The following is a 20,369-nucleotide window of genomic DNA, read 5'->3' as shown; positions in this document are numbered from 1 at the left end:
AGCCCCACACTACTGACAGGGTCCCTTGTCCCTGCCATGGTGGCTCTTTCCCTGCCTGCTAGTCTCCACGAGACGCCCACCTGAGCTGGGCATCACCACAAGTCCCTCAGGTGGGACACTGAGAGTGACCCAGAGAGAGGACAATGGGTGGGGCTGTTCCTACTCGTGCTCCTTGCTTCCAGATCCAATAAAATGTCTATAGATTCAGGTAAGACCTGCATCCTCCTGATCTGGGCCATTTACTGTGGTGAAATATGCATCATTAAAGCTACTACAAGGAAATAAAGGGACAATTGGTAAGGAAAGACAGACAGACAATAACATGCAAAATGTAATACTCATGAAAATACAGCTGCATTCTTAGGTAAATACTACAATGCAGAATATCACATGTGTTTTTATTACAGGAAAGAATTTCTGGAACCACACCTGGCATGTCCATCCCTGCCCTGGAGTGGGATGAGGGAGCAGTGGGGTCCATGGGGAGGGTACCGGGGCTCCCTCTCAGCTGATATGTGCCCTTGGACACATCACACGGCTCCTCAGGCTGCCGTGTGCAGCTTTACCTCTGCAACATGCAGGTGGGATTGATACCTCGGTCACTTGCTCTGGGTGCTCACACACAAATGAAATGAGGTCATGGGTGCTGAGCACTCACTCCAGCACCATCCCGTATAAGAAATCATGTTTTCCTGAACTCTCACGTGACCACCAACCAACCAGGACACTCACGCCTGCATGACGCCCCGCCCTTGTCTAGGTGTCCAAGCCCGGAACTCCCTATATGGAAGGAGGACATGCAAATAGGGGCCCCTGTGCTGATGAAAACCAGCCCAGCCCTGACCCTGCAGCTGTGGGACAGGAGCCCCAGCCCCGGGATCCCCAGGTGTCCCCATTCCGTGATCAGGACTGAGCACAGACGACATACCATGGAGTTTGGGCTTAGCTGGGTTTTCCTTGTGGCTGTTTTAAGAGGTAATTTATGGAGAACAGGAGCCTCTGAGTATGTGAGAGAATATGAGTGAGAGAAACAGTGGATGTGTGACAGTTTCTGACCAGGATGTCTCTGTGTTTGCAGGTGTCCACTGTGAGGTGCAGCTGGTGGAGTCTGGGGGAGGCTTGGTGCAGCCTGGGGGGTCTCTGCGCCTCTCCTGTGCAGCCTCTGGATTCACCTTCAGTGACTACAGCATGAACTGGGTTCGCCAGGCTCCAGGAAAGGGACTGGAGTGGGTCTCATACATCAGTTATAATGGTGGTAGCACATCCTACGCCGACTCCGTGAAGGGCCGATTCACCATCTCCAGAGACAACAACAAGAACACGCTGTATCTGCAAATGACCAGCCTGAGAGCCGACGACACGGCCGTGTATTACTGTGCGAAGGACACAGTGAGGGGAAGTCAGTGTGAGCCCAGACACAAACCTCCCTGCAAGGAACAGGGGGGGCTGGGCTGCAGGGGTTGGTGAGGACACCAGGGGGCGCTCAGGACACCAGGGGGCGCTCGGGACACCAGGGGGCGCTCCAGACCCACAGAGAACAGGTGTTCTCCTGGGTGGGGAAGGGGCTCCTTGTTGGGAGCAGCGATTTCCTCTCAAAGCTCTCAGCTGCCCCCAGGGACAACACTTATTTCTTCTTTGTGGCTCTGTTTTCTCATACTCTCACTGCAGACAAGTGAAGAAGGGACACTGTTTTCAGATGACATATTGCAGTGACTTGGAACCACTCCTTCAACAAGTTCCTGTGTGTCCTTTCTTTACTTCTTGAAAAAAAAACATCCTGAAGGTTCTTCTAGAAAGGAGCAGATGAGCTGACAACTTTAAATAAAATGTCATTTTGAGCTCTTCAATACACAACAAAATGTGCCCCCTAGTGTGTCTGCTCACATAAATAGTGATCAGGTTTCACGCTGTTCTCATGCTACTTGATCAGCACACACACACACACACACACACGGACTCACACACGTGCACTGACACTCACACATGCTCACAGACACACACACTCAGACACACACAGAGACACTCACACACAAGCACAGAAAACTCACACACTCAAACTCACACACACACAGGTTTTAGAAAAAGAAATACATTCAAACACAAGCCGTCATACAAATGTGTTCTGAGGGCACATGATGTTGCACATGGTTTCCTCTGAAATGTGTCCAGACACCTTCCACCTGTTCATGGACCATCAGCAATATTCTCGGGGCGCATGGTCCGTCCTCCTAATATTGTTACTACATGTGCTTTAGAGATGACCTTTCACTAGAATTTGTTTTATTTTTACCCACCACAGTAACAATTATTATAAATAAAATATTTCTCCATATCTTCAGAAATGATTACCACATAAGTTTTGATAACATCCATCATCTCATATGGATATAAGAAAAGAGAAGAAAACAAAGAAAAGAACAAGGAGGGAAAGTGTGCTTTCCTTGTGCTGAGTACTTTGAGGGTCGACTCCCTCACCGACGTCCAACACACCACACAGCAGTGTTCACTGCAGCCAGCGAGTTGTCCACTACATCCCGGCGCTCACTTCTCCAGTAACTGGAAGTTTGTACCTTTTCATCATCATCACGCACTTCTCCCACTGCCCAGCCCCCACCCATGGTCATGACACATACGATCCCTTTTTGTATGCTTTTTTTTTTTACATTCCACAGATACCTTAGATTATGCAGTATTTGCCTTTGTGTGACTTACTGAGTTTACCACAGTGTCCTGAAGATCCACTTATGATGTTGCAAATGGCAGAATTTCCTTCTTTTTATGGCTGAATAGTATTCCATTACACATACTTTATTCATTCACTTGTTGATGGACACTTAGATTACATCTATGTCTCGGCTATGGCACATAGTGCTTCAGTAAACATGGGAGCACAGATAACTCTGCGACATGGTGACTTTGTATCATTTAGATAAATACCCAGCAGTGGGATTGCTGGATAGTTTTATTTTTAATATTTTGAGGAACCTGCATACTGTTTTCTGTAGTAACTGCACCCATTTATTTACCAACAATAGGACATAAGAATTCCCTTTCCTGCACATCTGTGCCACCATTTATTATCTCTTTTTTGTTGTTGATAGTACAGATTTTTTACTTTTTTGTGATTATGCTATTTTGTTTTCTGGGTTTCACTTTTAGAGGTTCTTTTACAATCTAGACAGTATCACACTATCAGATATATAATTTGTAATTATTTTCTACCATTCAATAAGTTCCTTTCCATGATGTCCATTGTGTCTTTTTTACATTTTACCCCATTAAATGGAGTTTCCCTCAGCAGAAGAGTTTAATGTGTGTGTGGATTTGCTTTACATTGTATATGAGTTTGCTGCATTCATTGGACACAGCAGTAATTTAATGCAGATCTGAGTGAACAGTTTGTGCTTGAGTCAGTCCCTATGTGTGTGAGTCCATTCGTGTGTGGGGGGGGGGAGGGGGCGGGAAATTGCAGGGTAATAATATTTTCATTTGTATCTGTCACCAGTCCATCTTTTGATAACAAACAGTTTTATTTGAGAAACTGTCCTTGTTATGTGCAATTACCTCACTTCAAAGTAAGCAATTTATTCGAAGCAATTCCTTCTTCACCATAAATTCAGTGTGTAACCAAATGTAGGTCCATATACTCTTCCCAGGATACTGAAACGTGGATTGACCCGAGATATATGGGTCATTCTGTGAGAGGCAGTGACATGAGTCCACGGCTTATCAGGTTTGACCCTGACTGACACTGCAGCCCTTTGCAGGCTTCCTCCAGGCTCTTCCTGACGCTGAGCGCACTGTGCCTGTGCAGTATTCTAATAGCACTGTCACTCAGGCACGTTTCGTGCTCTTGGCCCCGAAACCTGGAGCAATAGACCCCACACGAACCACACGTCTTTAATCACGACAGAACTGTGGGTTCAGAGCAACATTACAGGACAGGGAGTGACCACAGTTATGGAAAATCATGGAGCTCAGAACGGCCAGCACGGAGGAGCATACAGAGCACTGGATGCCCTAGAATGTCGGGGTCACGGGGGAGAAGAGGGGAGGCCGACGTGAGGTCACTGAGCCCACAGAGGTGACTGTGCCCCCTGACAAGGTCCACGTCGGGACCACCCTGTGGGATGCACACGCAGTGGGAACACGCCCATGAGCTGCACTTGTTCACACAGTAAGTGTGAGTGATGTGTCCACTGACCCTCCGTCTCCTAACCACAGGGAAGCTCGGACACGACAGCGGGCTCAGCCTCCTGCTCTGCCCAGGCTCACACCTCAGCCCTGGAGGCAGGAGGAGCACCGTCCGGCCAGTTCTCCACTCCCCCTCCTCTAGGACAGGACCCCTAGGGCGAGGGTCCCTGGAGGGGCGTCCACGCAGAGGACACTGTCTGTGGGAAGAGGGATGTCCCAGCCCAGACTCCATCCACACACTGGGCACTTCTGAGGACTTGTCTCCTGACACCCAGTCCTGAGTCGGGTCCCCATGGAGAGCAGACGTGGAGCCCACACCCAGGGCTCGCTTCTCCTACAGGACAGACTCGCTCCCCTACTGCACAGACCTGAGTCACCCATAGGGGTCAGCACCATGTGACACCATGCAAAACTCCCCACCCCCCTCCGTGGATTGAAAAGCCGAGCCCAGGCCTGGGGCAGTGACTGTGCCCCACCATGGACACGCTCTGCTCCACTCTCTTGCTGCTGACCGTCCCTTCCTGTGAGTGCTCCGGTCAGGACCTCAGGGATGAAGGGACTCCAGTTCTCGTCCAGAAGTAGCTTCACATTTCTCGTGCTTTCTCCACAGGGGTTCTGTCCCAGGTCACCCTGCAGGAGTCGGGTCCTGGGCTGGTGAGACCCACCCAGACCCTTATGCTGACCTGCTCCTTCTCGGGGTTCTCACTGAGCACTAGTGGTATGGGTGTGGGCTGGGTCCGTCAGCCCCCCGGGAAGGTCCTGGAGTGGCTTGCAAACATTTGGTGGGATGATGATAAGTATTACAGCCCATCTCTGAAGAGCCGGCTCTCGATCTCCAAGGACACTTCCAGAAACCAGGTGGTCCTAACAATGACCAGCATGGACCCTGCAGACACAGCCACGTATTTCTGGGCACAGAGACTGCATGGGGGAAGGGAGAGTCACAGGGAAGTGAGCTGACCATGGGAGAGCCCTTGAGGAGGACACAGCCAGACCCAGGGGACCACCTCACAGGTGATTTATCCTAAGGATACATAATGTCACACACGCACGAGCAGCCTCACCTGAGTCAGCTGACAACGGTGCTGCCTCCCCTCCCACAGACATGGGTTCTCCAAGGGACTCCCACTGCAGGTGCTGTGAGTGGGTGTGGGACAGAGCCCCAAAAAGCAGTTTCCAGGCTCTCGGCCTCACATAGAAAGGTGCTGGCTCAGGTAGTAAATGGCCATCAACTGTGATCAAATGGCCATCAGCTGTGGCTAGTTGGCCGTCAGCTGTAACCAGTGAGCTATTGGCCTCTAATATAACTGCCGTGGCTACGCTAGCAGAAAATGGGGGCTGGCAAGAAGATGGGGGCTGAGCTGCAAGCGGCACAGTGAGGGTTGAGAAGTGTGTTGCTCCTGGTTCCTGTGTCTCCAACCCAGCTGCCAGTGAGAGTATAGAGATATGATTCCCCTACTTATGGCTCCTTAGGTGTTCCTTTTTGGCCTCACCATATCCTGCGTTCTTATGTGGGGAGCGGGAGCAGAGACCCTGCGTGACTCCCTGCACGACAAATGGTGCAGCGAGCAGGGTCTCCCGCAATAGTGTGATTGGGCCTCGTATCTGACAATCTGTGGGACAAAATTGGTCCATCTCATGGGTCCTCTGCACAGGGCCCAAGGGCTGTGAGAAAAGCCAGAGCCAGGGTGTAGGTTCTTCCCAAGTCTGTGCATGTGTCATATTTCCTGGGGTTTTATTTACAAGAGAAGTCACACACCCCAGGCCTAGATCAGAGTGGGGACGGCACATTGTCATGCAGGGTGTCCTGCGGAGTATCTGGTCCTGCTCGTTTGTCATACGGTGGGGCCTGCCAGGCCTCTGGTGCCGCTACCCACAGAAGAACGTAGGATGTGCCTAGGCCAAAAAGGAACACCCACGGAGCCATAGGTAGGGGAGTCATACCACTATAGTCTCACTGGAGGCTGGATTCACACGACGTGCGACTTGCTGTCCACTTTCTGCCAACCGACCGACTCTCTCCTCGACTTCCCTCCCTAACGCAGCCGCGGCACTTATATTAGTGGCCAATGGCTCAAGGGCCACAGCTGATGGCCAACTAGCCACAGCTGACGGCCATCTACTACCCGAGCCAGAACCTTTCCCCGTGAGGCCGAGAGCCTGGAAACTGATCTCTGGGGCTCTGCCCCCACACCCATGTAGTAAGTACAGGGGACTAGGACACTTTGTGGTCCATTCCTCCTAAAATCGTTCCCTCTGTGTGTGTCTATTTTATTGACGAGCAGAGGTGAGTGGGCTGTGAGACAATCCAGGAATTTCCAGATGTCACCTTCAAGGAGAGGAATCTTAAGGAGATAAGAGCCTCCCTCCCGCCCCCCAAAGTTCCCGAGAGCTTCTGGACTCAGGACAGCGTCTGTGCATCTGGCAGCCGCAGGGAAGGGGCTCCTGGGTGTTTTAAAAAACACTTTCTTAACATCTCCCTGCAGAGTCATTGGGGTTCAGTAATATCGATTCATTATTTCATGCATGATGTTGAAAACTTAGAGTGTCCCCGAGGGAGCATTGTGAGGTCAGGTCACAGACATTTAACACTGGACCAGAGATGCTAGAGTTCACGCCCTGTGAGCCCAGAGCGGACCCTCCCCTGCAGGGTGCAGGCTGGGCAGCAGGGGGCGCTCAGGACCCACCAGCAGGGGCTGCAGCCCCAGGAGCAGGTGTTGAGGGGAAAGGATGGGGCCTCCTCTCAGGGCCTGGGGCTTCCGTCCTCTTTCCAGAAACCTCTAAACAAGATTTGGACAAAGACGCTGAAGTGTCTGTAAATATCCTGTTCTATCGGGAGAATTAACCAAAGACAATGAGCAGTAAAATCTAATTGAAATTGAAGTTTCTAAGAATACGGTATGTCGTAATAAAACCTAACAATTGGCAGCCCAATGAGCTTTAGTTAAAAAAAAAACAAAAAAATCCTGGATGAAAAGGATGAATTTCCCAGTTTGAAATTTTCAGAATTTGAAGACAGACACTGACCATAGGATGAGACATTCAGATCAAAGCCCAGAACAGGCTCAGGTGGTCTCCGTGTGGTTCAAAGGTGGATTCTCAGTGAGGATCACGTCCTGGGGGAGGGGTTGTTCCTCAGTGGGAGGGGCTCTCTCTGCACAGATTCAAGGACCTGGCAGGGGACACATATCTTCCAACAGGGATTAGAACTTGGCCCCTCAGAGGCCCACTGATCATGGTCCCTGTGTCATCGATCTTCTCTCAGGTGGGCTAAGTCTTCAGCTATGAAACCCTCTGCTCATGAATATGCAAATGAGCTGAGGTGGGCGGGGTTAAATACGGACATGTCTGGGCCCTGAGAGCATCGCCCCACAGCCACACGCTCCCCTACAGACGTCCTGACAGCACAGCCCTCACCATGGACTGGAGATGGACAGTCCTCTTCCTGGTGGCAGTGGCAACAGGTAAGGGGCTCCCCAGTCCCTGGCTGGTGAGGCGACCTGGGCCAGTCACGGGGGATCCACCCAGTACTGTCTCCTCCCACAGGTGTCCACTCCGAGGTCCAGCTGGTGCAGCCTGGGGCTGAGGTGAGGAAGCCTGGGGCCTCCGTGAAGGTGTCCTGAAGGCTTCCGGATACACCTTCACCAGCTACTTATATGCACTGGGTGCGACAGGCCCCAGGACAAGGGCTTGAGTAGATGGGACGGATCTACCCTGGCAGTGGTGGCACAAGCTACGCACAGAAGTTCCAGGGCAGAATCACCATCACCGCAGACACGTCCACCAGCACAGCCTACATGGAGCAGTCTGAGACCTGAGGACACGGCCGTGTATTACTGTGCGAGGAACACAGTGAGATGACCCACATCCTGAGAGTGTCAGAAACCCTGAGGAGAGGGCAGCTGTGCGGGGCTGAGGAGACGACAGGGACAGCTGGGCACAGCCTTTCTTTGACTTACGGTTATAAATATAGAGAAGAAGGAACTGCTTTTGTTAATTATCCATGAAATATTTTCAGTTCTGTGCTGGCAAACCAATTCCCAGGAGGAGAAAAAATAACTAAACTTTCTGTAGTGTTTTCTAATTTTCACGGTATAAATGTGACCATGATGGCGATTTTCATCGTGACATCCCTGAACTGAAAACAAGTGTGTTTTCCTTGTGCTGAGTACTTTGAGGGTCGACTCCCTCACCAACGTCCAACACACCACACAGCAGTGTTCACTGCAGCCAGCGAGTTGTCCACTACATCCCGGCGCTCACTTCTCCTGTAACTGGAAGTTTGTACCTTTTCATCATCATCATGCACTTCTCCCACTGCCCAGCCCCCACCCACGGTCATGACACATACAATCCCTTTTTGTAGGCTTTTCTTTGGATTCCACACATAAGTTAGGTCATACAGTGTTTGCCTTTCTCTGTGTGACTTACTTCATTCAGCATTATGCGCTCAAGATCAATTTATGTTGCTGCAAACGGCAGCATTTCCTTCTTTTTATGGCTGAATACTATTCCATTACACATACTTTATTCACTCACTTGTTGATGGACACTTAGGTTGTTTCCATGTCTGGGCTATGGCACATAACGCTTCAGTAAACATGGGAGCACAGATAACTCTGCGACATGGTGACTTTGTTTCATTTAGATAAATACCCAGAGGTGGGATTGCTGGATAATACGATAGTTTTATTTTTAATATTTTCAGGAACCTGCATGCTGTTTTCTGCAGGAGCTGCACCTATTCATTTACCACTAATACTGCATAAGGGGTCCCCTTCCTGCATATCTATTATCTCTTTTTTGTTGTTTTTAATACAGACTTTTTCCCTTTTTGTGATTTTTCTCTTTTGTTGTCTTGTAGCGGACCAGCCGTTACGAGTCGAACAGTTCCTGACAAGGGGAGTGGGAATGAAAAAGAGACACACAATTGATGATGCGGCCGGTCTTCAGTGATCCTGAAGCCCAGAGTTTACTTTCCTTTACCAATTTATACAACCTGTGTACGTGCAGCTTAACAATCACGAGTGTGCATTACCTCATTGAGAGTAAATTTTTAACTTCTACATAGAAACTACAAAATCACTGAAACTTCCCCAAAGTCATTTTCTCAATGACAAAGCCCACCAATTACCCTGATAATCATCAGTGATCTGTGTCCGGGAACCGGCCACTCCCACCTCATTCCTCAGCAGCTTGCAAGCACCCTTCAGGTGTAGGCAGAGACAATGCCTTAAGAGCTAAAACAAGTTAACCATAAACTGAGCCAGTCTGCAAGGCTACAGAATAACAAGAAATTATGGCTCCCCACATCTCCCCCTTTTTTATTTTATAGGAGCAAAACCCATCCGGCTAGGATGGCGAGGTGACAGCGCCTGACTTAGGTGTCTCGGGATGCCGACTTCAACTTACCCGTCCTTGGAACTTATATTTTATAATACAAGCCCTGTCTTAGGTGTTGAAGCGGTGCCTAAGTACAACCCGTCTTTGACTATCCTGTCCCTCTGAATGCTCGGGGAGGAAGGCTCAGGGCTTTGTCTTAAGTTCAAGCTGATGGATGTCAGCTCGCAAGTCTAACATCCTGCTGATGAAACATTTGATGAAAATGGGGAGAAGGCACAGAACCAAACAGACACAGATGCCCAATGTAAGAAAAATCATAACAGAATGGGTAATATGAGGCATAGGTGGCATAGCATTCCTAAGAACATCAACAAACTCAGAAGCAGCCTGGGCTGCATCAAATTTCAAGGGTTCAGCTTCCCTCATATTTTGAATTTCATCATGAAGCCGAAACATATCTAAAGACACATTAGCATCATGCCAAATTCCTTGAAGATGTAAACGAACCCGATTCTAATCATATTGACTATTATTATACCTTTTAGAAGTAACACATATCCAATGATATTCTGAATGACATTCTAAATAAGATTTAACTTTTATACTTTGAATTACATCTCCCATATACTGAACTCCTACAAAATGTACATTAATATTTCCAATCAAAAGTGTATATGGGGAAGGAACACAAGCAGATACATTAACAGATTTCTTAGACCAGTCTCTAGTCCCATCTTGTAAATCAGTCACCTGACTGCAGGGAGTGCCTGATTTACAAAACTTTTCAAATGTTGTTTTATGTGTCCATCAGAAGGCAATCCTAGGGCGTGAGTATCATTGACATAAACTGGAATCTCAGGACCTTCCCATACAACAGGGTGGAGGATTGGTGGATCAGGAACATAGGCCCAATACGTCTGGTCTTCTTCTGCATTGCTGAGGGTCATCAATGTCATCAGCAGGTAGAGGGTCCACATGTCGCACCAATCGTTCTGGCAGACACCGAGGGCCTTCTGCATCCTGTGGAAAAACGCAAACATGCCCTCGGCCCCATATGAGGACTGGGTCTGGGCCTTGCCATGATCCAGTAAGTGGATCCTTCCATCTGACCAAAGCCTGAGGGCCGGCAGAAGGATGCCAGAAACGTTCAGCTGCACTCTTACCATAGGCATCCAAAGTCAAAAAATTTTGAATAAAAAGAGAATGAGACAAGTAATTATGGGGCGTTAGGGGATATAACTCCCCCTTTTTTATTTTTTGTAAAATGACTTTTAATGTGCCATGAGTACGTTCAACAATCCCTTGCCCCTGGGGATTGTAAGGAATGCCAGTAACATGATTAATTAAAAATTGTTGACAAAATAAAGCAAATTTTTTACTGGTGTAGCCGGAGCCATTATCTGTTTTAAGTTTTTTAGGAGTAGCAGAAGGGTGTGGTAACCCTGGCTGGAGGGCACCCATAACTTCCATAGTTTCATTTACTTTTCTCAAGTCCTGTAACAATCTCCATTTTCCTGATTTCTTCTTGATTACAAAAATAGGCGAATTCCAGGGTGAATTAGATTCAATCACATGGCCTTTTTCAAGCTGCTCCTGTACAAGCGCTTGAGCGGCTAATATTTTTTCTTGAGTTAGGGGCCATTGATCTATCCACACAGGCGTATCAGATTTCCAAGTTATTGTCTCTGCAGTTTTTTGGTGGAGTACAGGTAAATCTATGACCCCTGGGGAAAATATCCTAAACCTGTTCTTTGTAAGTTAGGATTGGGTGCAATGGGTTCCTGTCGTCCCTGTCCTTCAATTCCTAAGCCCTGTCCTGGGAGGAGCCCTTGATCAAACATTTGCTCAGTTACTTGAAGGCTTGGGCTAAAGAGATAAACTCCCATATCACTCATAATATCTTGTCCCCAGAGATTGACTGGGAGGCCAGGGATAATATACGGTTGGAAAGTTCCCTGATGACCTTCCTCATCCTGCCAAGATAAAAGATTACTACTTTGTTGAGGAGAATGAGATTGGCCTATGCCTTGTAGATCTGTATTAGTAAGATGCGTCGGCCAGTTAGAAGGCCAATGTTCAGCAGATATGCAGGACACATCAGCTCCAGTATCTAAAATTCCTTGAAAACTTTTTCCATTTATTTTAAGTAGCAGCACTGGCCGATCTCTCTTTATTTCCTGAATCTAATAAGCATCTGAGGAGCCAAATCCTCGATCTCCTCGTTTCTGATCTTGTCTATTCTTCCCCACCTTAATGCGAGGCAAAATAATTAACTGAGCAATTCGGGTACCAGCAGATATAGCAGAAACGTTCAATGGTGAGTGTGTCATAATTTTAATTTCACCAGTAAAATCCTCATCAATAACTCCTGGGGAAACATGAATTCCTTTCATGGTTGTACTACTTCTCCCTAACAATAAACCTACAGTTTTTGGGGGTAGGGGCCCCAAAACACCTGTGGGCAATGCTTGCATTTCCATTTTAGGAGTTAATACGATGTCGGTGGTGGAACACAGGTCCAATCCTGCGCTGCCTGCGGTGGCCCTGAATAAATCTGTGATATGTTTTCTTTCAGGGACCCGTTCCCTTTTTGCCCCGGCATCTGCTCCGGAATTTGCAGTGCCCCATAACATTGTTGATTCGGGGCCTGGGGCTGGCCCCTCACCCAGTTTCCCTGGATCGGCTTTCCATCTTTATCTGTCTTAGACTTGCATTCATTAGCCCAATGCTTTCCTCTCCTACACTTAGGGCATATATCTGGCGGCTTTTTTGTGGGAGCCGCTGAATTCTCGGGCTCGGCTTTGCGAGGGCATTGAGCCGCTCGATGTCCCAATTTTCCACAAGTAAAACAAGCCCCAGAACGACTCCCTGTATGGAGTCTTGCCTGTTGATACATTACTTCTTTTATAGATTTCCCTTGTAAAGCTGCAGCTAATGCTATGCCTTAAGAATAAGAAGGACCCACATCGGCACATAGGCGAATAAAATCAGACAAAGTTCCCTTTTTTCTAAATGGTCTGATAACTGCTTGACAAGCAGAATTAGCATTCTCATAAGCAAGCTGTTTAATAAAAGCCTGAGTGGCCACCGTTGAACCAAAAGTTCGCCCCGCAGCCGTACTGAGGCGAGACACAAATTCCTGAAATGGTTCATCTGCCCCCTGCCTTATGTGAGTAACCTGTTCTTCCTTACGGGAGGAATCAGGCAACATTCGCCAAGCATCTTTAGCTGCTGTGGCAGTTTGGCCATAAGCGCCTGGCGCAAATCCCATTTGATTTCTTAGGTCAGCATACATGCCTTCTCCTGCTAGCATATCAAAAGTAATAGGGATCTGTCTTAAGGCATTCTCATTGGCCTTCTTTTTACAATTTTCATAAAATTCTGATTTCCATAAGAGATAATCGCCTCCGGAAAGGCAGGCATGAGCGATGTGTTTCCAATCTTCCGGGGGAGTAGCCTCGCCCGTCAATGCATCTATAATGGCCAGAGTAAAAGGAGCTATAGGGCCATACTGAGCACAGGCCTCTTTTAATTCCTTTACTTGTTTCCACTGAAAAGGTCTCCATTCCCTAACTTGATTTCCTGCCTGATCCGTTCTCTCAAAGAGAGGATAAACGCCAAAACGTCCTGTAGATTCTCCTTGCTTGTGAGCTTCCTCACAAGCTAGCTGAAGCGGAGAACGTACAAGGGAATCTGACCCTGGCTTAACGTATCCTGGCGGAGGCTTAGTAAACATGTCCCAAATCGGTGGCTGCGGTGGTGGCAGCGGAGGGTCCCACATACGAGGTCCCTCTGGAGGTGGTACAGTGGGGTTAATTACAGGGGATTCGCCACCCCCTGGATTTCCTGGATCTCTATAAGGTATCTGGGGAGGCCTGGGACAATCCTCCTCTCTATAAGGAATCTGGGGAGGCCTGGGACAATTCTCCCCTTCCCTAGTAATCTTGAGTTCTACTAATTGTCCTTGAAGCATCTTTATTTGTTCTGTAAGCGTAAAGATAGGATCTACAAACCGCCTGCTTTCTTGAGCTGCAGCCATTACGGAATATTTCTCCCTGTCATATTTAGCTGCAGCTTCTTCTAAATCTTTCTGATCTTGAGGGCCTAAATTTTTCCATTGATCATCTGGAGGTCCCTGGCTAGCAGGTTTTTTATTATGCATAGGAGCTTCCTCAGCACAGTCAACCCCCTCCCTTTCTCCTAGCTCTTTATTATGCTTAGCAAGTCCCTCTGCATACCTGACTTCCTCCCCCTCCTCCTTCTCCTCCGGAGAGGCGGCAGATGGAAGAATTTTTTCATTTCCAGCCTGTTTTACTTTTTCTAGTCTACAACTCTCACTTTTAAGATTTAAACAGTCTCTTATCAAAGTCCATAACCCGAATGTTTTTACAGGGACCCGCTGAGGTCCTTGGGCAATATAATAGTCCTGTAATTGTTCTCCAACCTTTTTCCCAGTTTCCAAGCTGATGGTACCTTTATTTGGAAACTTAGGGCAAACTTACTTTACAACTTCTAAAAATTTATCTAATTGCTCTTTGCTCACCCGGCTGCCACGGGCGGCAAGTAATCTCTTAAGTCCTCTAACATACAGGTCCTTGCTGCTAGCGTGACCCATTTCTTTGTTCCCTAACTCGGCCCTTCTTTCACACAATATTCACTCAGATGCCCGTCTGGCCGTGCCCCTCTCGGGACCAAATCTGTCTTAACAAAGGCGTTTCGGTATAAACCCCCGAACTGATGGGACGGAGCCCCAATCGCCGTTATGCCATATGACAGAACCGGAACCTCAGATTAGGGCCCAAACAAGCTCCGTAACACGAAGTCGTGGAGCTACCATTCACTCACACACACATTCGACCGAGGGGACTGTGCCTCACTCACCGCGCATCCATGAACTAAGCCCCACAATCTGAGCCGGATCCTAACCACGCGGTGTTCCTCACCGTTACCCCTATATTCAGGTCCCTGTTCGGGCGCCAAAATGCAGCGGACCAGCCGTTACGAGTCGAACAGTTCCTGACAAGGGGAGTGGGAATGAAAAAGAGACACTCACACAATTGATGATGCGGCCGGTCTTCAGTGATCCTGAAGCCCAGAGTTTACTTTCCTTTACCAATTTATACCACCTGTGTACGTGCAGCTTAACAATCACGAGTGTGCATTACCTCATTGAGAGTAAATTTTTAACTTCTACATAGAAACTACAAAATCACTGAAACTTCCCCAAAGTCATTTTCTCAATGACAAAGCCCACCAATTACCCTGATAATCATCAGTCCTCAGTGTCCGGGAACCGGCCACTCCCACCTCATTCCTCAGCAGCTTGCAAGCACCCTTCAGGTGTAGGCAGAGACAATGCCTTAAGAGCTAAAACAAGTTAACCATAAACTGAGCCAGTCTGCAAGGCTACAGAATAACAAGAAATTATGGCTCCCCACATTTTCTGGGGTACAGTTTTAGATGTTCTTTTACAATCTAGATATTATCACACTATCAGATATATAATTTGCAATTATTTTCTACCATGCAATAAGTTCCTTTTCATGATGTCCATTGTGCCTTTCTAATGCACATACAATTTTTAGTTTCATCTATCCTGATTTGTTTATTGTTGTGCTTGTGTCTTTTGTTTTCCTATCATATTGAATAAACTATTGCCAAATCCATTGTTACGAAGCTTTCCTTTGTGTTTTCTCTAGGGTTTTTATGCTTTTACGTCTTATATTCGGGTCCTTCAACCATTTTGAGTTAACTTTTCTATATAGTATATGATAAGGTTTAGTTATATTCTTTCGCAGGAGGATATCCACTGATCCCAGCACCATTTCTGGATGACACTGCTCTTTTTCCATCAGGTGATCAAACGATGCAGGAAAATAAAATGACAAAATTCAACATGGCTTCTGATTTGAAAAAAATCATGCAACACACTGGGAATAGAAGGAACTGTTGCATATAATACAGGCCCTGTATGAAGTGCACACATAACTTCATGCTCCACAGTGAAAGAATAAAACCTTTCCCTCGAGGACGAGGAGTAAGACAAAGGTGCCACACTCTCCACTCCCATCCATCACAGGGGTGCAGGTCAGACCCAAAGACATTTCACCAAAAAATTAAATGAAGTCTCCAAATTGGAAAGGAAGATGTACAATTAGCATTGTGACACAGGACATGATGTCATATGTGGAATACATTTTACCCCATTAATTAAATAGAGTTTCCCTTTGCAGAAGAGTTTAATGTGTGTGTGGATTTGCTTTACATTGTATATGAGTTTGCTGCATTCACTGGACACAGCAGTAATTTAATGCAGATCTGAGTGAACAGTTTGTGCTTGGGTCTGTCCCTGTGTGTGTGAGTCCATTCGTGTGCGTGTGTGTGTGTGTGTGCCTGTGTGTGGGAGAGGCCAAATTTCAAGGTAATAATAGTTTCATTTGTATCTGTCACCAATCTATCTTTTGATACGGGCAAAAACAGCGCAAGGAGCAGCTGCTGGGAATGCAGAAAGGCACCTCCTGCATCGTGTGTGTTCATGCACTTCATCACCTTACCTACTTTAACATGTTTCCACATCTTTACAGACCTTTCCTGCTGGGGAGAGACAGCCCCTCGTGGGCACCCAGTCCTCAGAGGCAGCACTAGTCCAGGCTGGAGCAGGCCTTTCACACACAAACTAACCCACCGAGAGCACTGCCTCTCTCTGGCCCGCACACCAGGACACACTTCTCTGCCTTCATCATCCCAGGCCCAGGCGCCCGGCACAGGGACACGCCCCTCATCGCTGAGCCCACTGACATTACTCAACCTGGTCCATCCAAAGCTGATCACCTGCCTGCCCCTCCTTTCCCAGGGAAAGGCCAGTGAGACCAGGTCCTCAGCTGCCCCTCGCTCCCTGTCTCCTGCCTGCTGACCACCCTGGTCCTTCCATGTGGTCTCACGTGGTCCCGAGCTTCCTGTTTGTAGGACGTGTGAGCGTGATAAACTCTGTTTTCCCCTGATCCCCTCCTGTGTGTCCTCTGGTGGCCGTGCCTGACTGACATCTCATGGAAGAATGCAGACAATTGGTACTAAAGCAGGAAGCTCTAGTATTGAGAGGGGGTCTTAGAGATGCCCCGCAACTACTTGTCACGATTTCCTGTCTCAGTTGGACTCTGCCATCTGGGAAAACTCAGTGTCACCTGGGGTTTCCTGAGCGTGTCTCTGTGCTACTTTCTGTGGCCTCATTTGGAATCAGTAAGCACCTCCTGTCCTAAACTGTGGGCAGAGGTATGTGTCTCTCTCAGGGGTGGGGTGTGGTGTGGTCTGAGCAACTGTCCAGCAGCCTCTGGAGCTGAGCTCTGACTCTGGGAACCTCCCTGAGCAGAGAAGAGAGAGAACAGGCTCAGCCCTGTCCTGGGACGGCTTCATTGACCTCTAACCTATGTTACAAAGGGCCAGCGGTCAGCACAGCCCAGCCCTGGGCATCAGAATAGACAGTGGGGAACGAGGAAGCTGCAGGCCATGAGCACATGTCCCTGAGTCATCAGTGACCCCACAGCCGTAACCCCCTGTCCCTGACGTCCATCAGAAAGGGATGGGGGACCCCAGTCCTCAGACCAGGATGTGGGCTTCCCGGGACCTACAGATGATGGACATGGAGACAAAGATCTGCCTGCAGCCCTTCTCAGGATGCTCCGGAATCCAACCCTGCCCAGTGTTCTGTTATTTTAGTTACTACTGAAGAGTTTCTGAAAATGGGAAGAGACTTGTGAAGTGGCTGCAATAATCAAGACTGTGTGTGGAGGGAGAGACACACGTCAATGGAGCAGAATGGGTGGGACCCTGGATAAGCCAAGGGTTTCCTGATGTGACACAGACAGTACAGCCCTTAGAAAAGCAACAGGAAACAGGACACTGGGAAGGACTGGCTTTAATTGTGGGATTATATTGATACCAAAGTTGACTAAAGTATTATAAATCGATTATGTCTATAAATGTTTGCTCACTGCGTATATTTAGTCTGTTCACTGTCAGCATGTGTCTGCGCAGAATGTTAATCACTTTAACAATTATTACAAATATCCTAAAGTTTTAAAAACTGATGATCTACTCAACTAGCCCAGCATTTAGTTTTATATTCAGAGAAGTAGGGCTTGTCTTTGACCTTTTCCAATTTATCTTATAGACAATGGGCTCTTTCATCCCAGACTCGGAGGCTGTATGAATTCAAGAAAGAGACCCTACTGGGCCCATCAGGACCAGGGGAGCCTGACTCAGTCCCTCCCCACTTATAGGAACAGGCTGCCCCACATGCAAATTTCTCCCCAGGCTCCAGGGTAAAACCATCCTTGGGCTGTGAGCTCCCAGCTCTCTCCTCACACAGGGCTGAGGTCTCTGGGGAAGGCAGAGCTGTGGTCTAGAAGAAGATGGCACTGCTGGGTCTTCTCCTGTGCCTGGTGACAGCCCCCCAAGGTGAGGGTCCCAGGTGTCAGACTCGGGTCTGTGGGATGGATGTGACTGCACGTGAGTGACAGACTGATTCTCCTTGTCCCCAGGTGTCCTGTCCCAGGTGCAGCTGCAGGAGTCGGGCCCAGGACTGGTGAAGCCCTCGCAGACCCTGTCCCTCACCTGCGCTGTCTCTGGATTCTCCATCACAACCAGTGGTTACTGCTGGCACTGGATCCGACAGCTCCCGGGGAAGGGACTGGACTGGATTGCGATCATATGTTATGATGGGAGCACAGCATACAATCCGGCCCTGAAGAGCCGCTCCTCCATCTCCAGAGACACATCCAAGAACCAGTTCTCCCTGCAGCTGAAATCTGTGACCACCGAGGACACGGCCGTGTATTACTGTGCGAGGGACACAGTGAGGGGAAGTCAGTGTGAGCCCAGACACAAACCTCCCTGCAGGGGACAGAGGCGCTGGGCTGCAGGGGCTCTCAGGACACCAGGGGGCGCTCGGGGTCCATGGCTGTGCTCGGACCTCCTGGGGCACTTGTGACAGTTGAGCTGAGGAAGGAACCTGAGGGCAGGTGGTACAGGGAGGAAGGGGAAAGCCGAGGGAGTGTCCTGTCACCAGGTAGACTCAGTTCTATTTAAAAATATCTACTGCTAGTCACTCCAGTGCGTCTAATCGAAACAATGACATGGTGTATTAACACTTCAAACACAACACACATTTACACATGGCATACATGTTTTTTTGCTGCATCTCTTACATTGGGTCTGTATTGTGGGCAGGAGTCGCATACAGCTGACACTACAGGAAAGTCTCAGAATGTACGGCCCTGTCTTGGTTGTCTTAGGAATCCTCAGGTAAAATAATAATAATAAAATAGAAAACTCCAGGTTTACTTGTTTAACATTAGGTAGGGTGAACTCGGTATAACAAATTAATCTGAATTGGAAATTAGAACTCCCATATTGTTTTCCCAAAGGACCTGAGAAAACATACATCTTTCTTTCCCCGGCAGTTTTCACCCGGCAGTTTTCAGGAATGCAGGTCCCCAGGCTTCGTCCCCAACCCTATGTTGAGCCCAGTGTCCTCAGGAGGAAAGAGAATGAGGAGAGGAAAGCCTGAGCGTCTGTGGGTGAAGCAGCTGGGGCTTCACTGGATCTTCTCCAACTTCTGTGGCCATCGAGGTCCAGGTCCCTGGGCTTCCTGAGAGACACTTAATAGATGAGTATTTTCTGGAATGCTGTTATTGTCACACACACTCAAATATACACACACTCACACATACGAGCACACACAGTTCTTAGTGCATCTGTTAGTAGAAAATATATTCTTATAAAATGGAAAATGCAGATTCAAAATGTTTCATTTCCTTTTTCCAAAGAGAATTCCTCATGTTATTCAATACCTCTGTTTAAACTACACTTTTACTTCTTATTTATCTATCACTTTCATGTATATTCTTTTTCCGTGTAATTTGCAAATTTTCCATAAATTAAAAATGTCAAGTTCTCTCACTCAGCTTGGACTGCCAGAAAAAAAGCTCACAGGCCATGTGGCTTAAACAAGTTACTGATTTTCACTGCTGTGGAGGCTGGAAAGTTCAACATCAAGATGCCGGCTGATTCAGGTCCCGGCGAAAGGTCTGACCTGGCTCGCTGTTGACCACGCTCTTACTGAGTCCTTACGTGCCTTAAATGGTGGCAATGGAAGAGATCTCTGTCTTCTTGTACAACACTCCTATCCTATTGGGGTTGGACCAGCACATTCTGACTTCAGGTAACCTTACTCGTCTCCTCAAACCCTATTTCACACACCACCATTCAGCACTGGGACACCAACATACGATTTGGGAGGCACCCGGTTCAATCCACAACATCCCACCTAGGGTCCCCTCCTCACAGGCAACGACATGAGCTGTACACAAACAGACCCACGTTATGACATATTTTAGCATCGACTCTAAACCCTAAGGTTTAAAGCGTGACCTAAATATAGTCCCATCAGACCCTGGGGACCTTGAGCTGTGATTCACCCTGAGGCAAAATTCCTCGAGCTGTGAACCTAGGAATCCAGACAAGTTACATGCTTCCAAAATGTGATGGTGGGTCAGGCAGAGGGGAGACATTCCCATTCTGAAAGGGTAAATAGGGAAGAAGGAAGGAGTGATGGGCCCAACCTGGTCCAAAACCTGCCAGGAAAATCCCATGGGACGTGAAGTTTGGAGAAGAGTCCTCTCTGCCCGGATGCCCCTTATTCTGCACCCAATGGGGTGGTGGTCCCACCTCCCAACCCCACTGAGGTGCTGCCTCACTTTCTGGACCCACCAGAACTGTCTCACCACGGCTGTGCTGGCAGGGGTCACACATCCCAAGCTCTGACAGGACGGGGG

General features: G+C 48.2%; 1 pseudogene and 3 gene segments (V, D, J or C); all 4 read left to right on the top strand.

Annotated features, from left to right (window-relative positions):
* The first annotated feature begins 865 nt into the window (after positions 1-865).
* LOC117020022 (immunoglobulin heavy variable 3-23-like) lies at positions 866-1,467 on the top strand. The segment is given in 2 exon segments: positions 866-975; positions 1,079-1,467. Coding segments are annotated over 2 exon segments (435 nt in total).
* A 3,204-nt stretch (positions 1,468-4,671) lies between these two features.
* Positions 4,672-5,154, top strand: LOC117020021 (immunoglobulin heavy variable 2-5-like). The segment is given in 2 exon segments: positions 4,672-4,717; positions 4,805-5,154. Coding segments are annotated over 2 exon segments (396 nt in total).
* Positions 5,155-7,577: 2,423 nt separating this feature from the next.
* On the top strand, positions 7,578-8,055 carry LOC117020020 (immunoglobulin heavy variable 1-2-like; annotated as a pseudogene).
* Positions 8,056-17,874: 9,819 nt separating this feature from the next.
* LOC117020019 (Ig heavy chain V region 1B43-like) lies at positions 17,875-18,523 on the top strand. The segment is given in 2 exon segments: positions 17,875-17,991; positions 18,075-18,523. Coding segments are annotated over 2 exon segments (495 nt in total).
* Positions 18,524-20,369: the final 1,846 nt, after the last annotated feature.

Source organism: Rhinolophus ferrumequinum, unplaced genomic scaffold (genome assembly GCF_004115265.2).
Source record: "Rhinolophus ferrumequinum isolate MPI-CBG mRhiFer1 unplaced genomic scaffold, mRhiFer1_v1.p scaffold_56_arrow_ctg1, whole genome shotgun sequence".
NCBI classification, from domain to species: domain Eukaryota; kingdom Metazoa; phylum Chordata; class Mammalia; order Chiroptera; family Rhinolophidae; genus Rhinolophus; species Rhinolophus ferrumequinum.
This window is presented reverse-complemented; position numbering and strand designations above follow the sequence as displayed.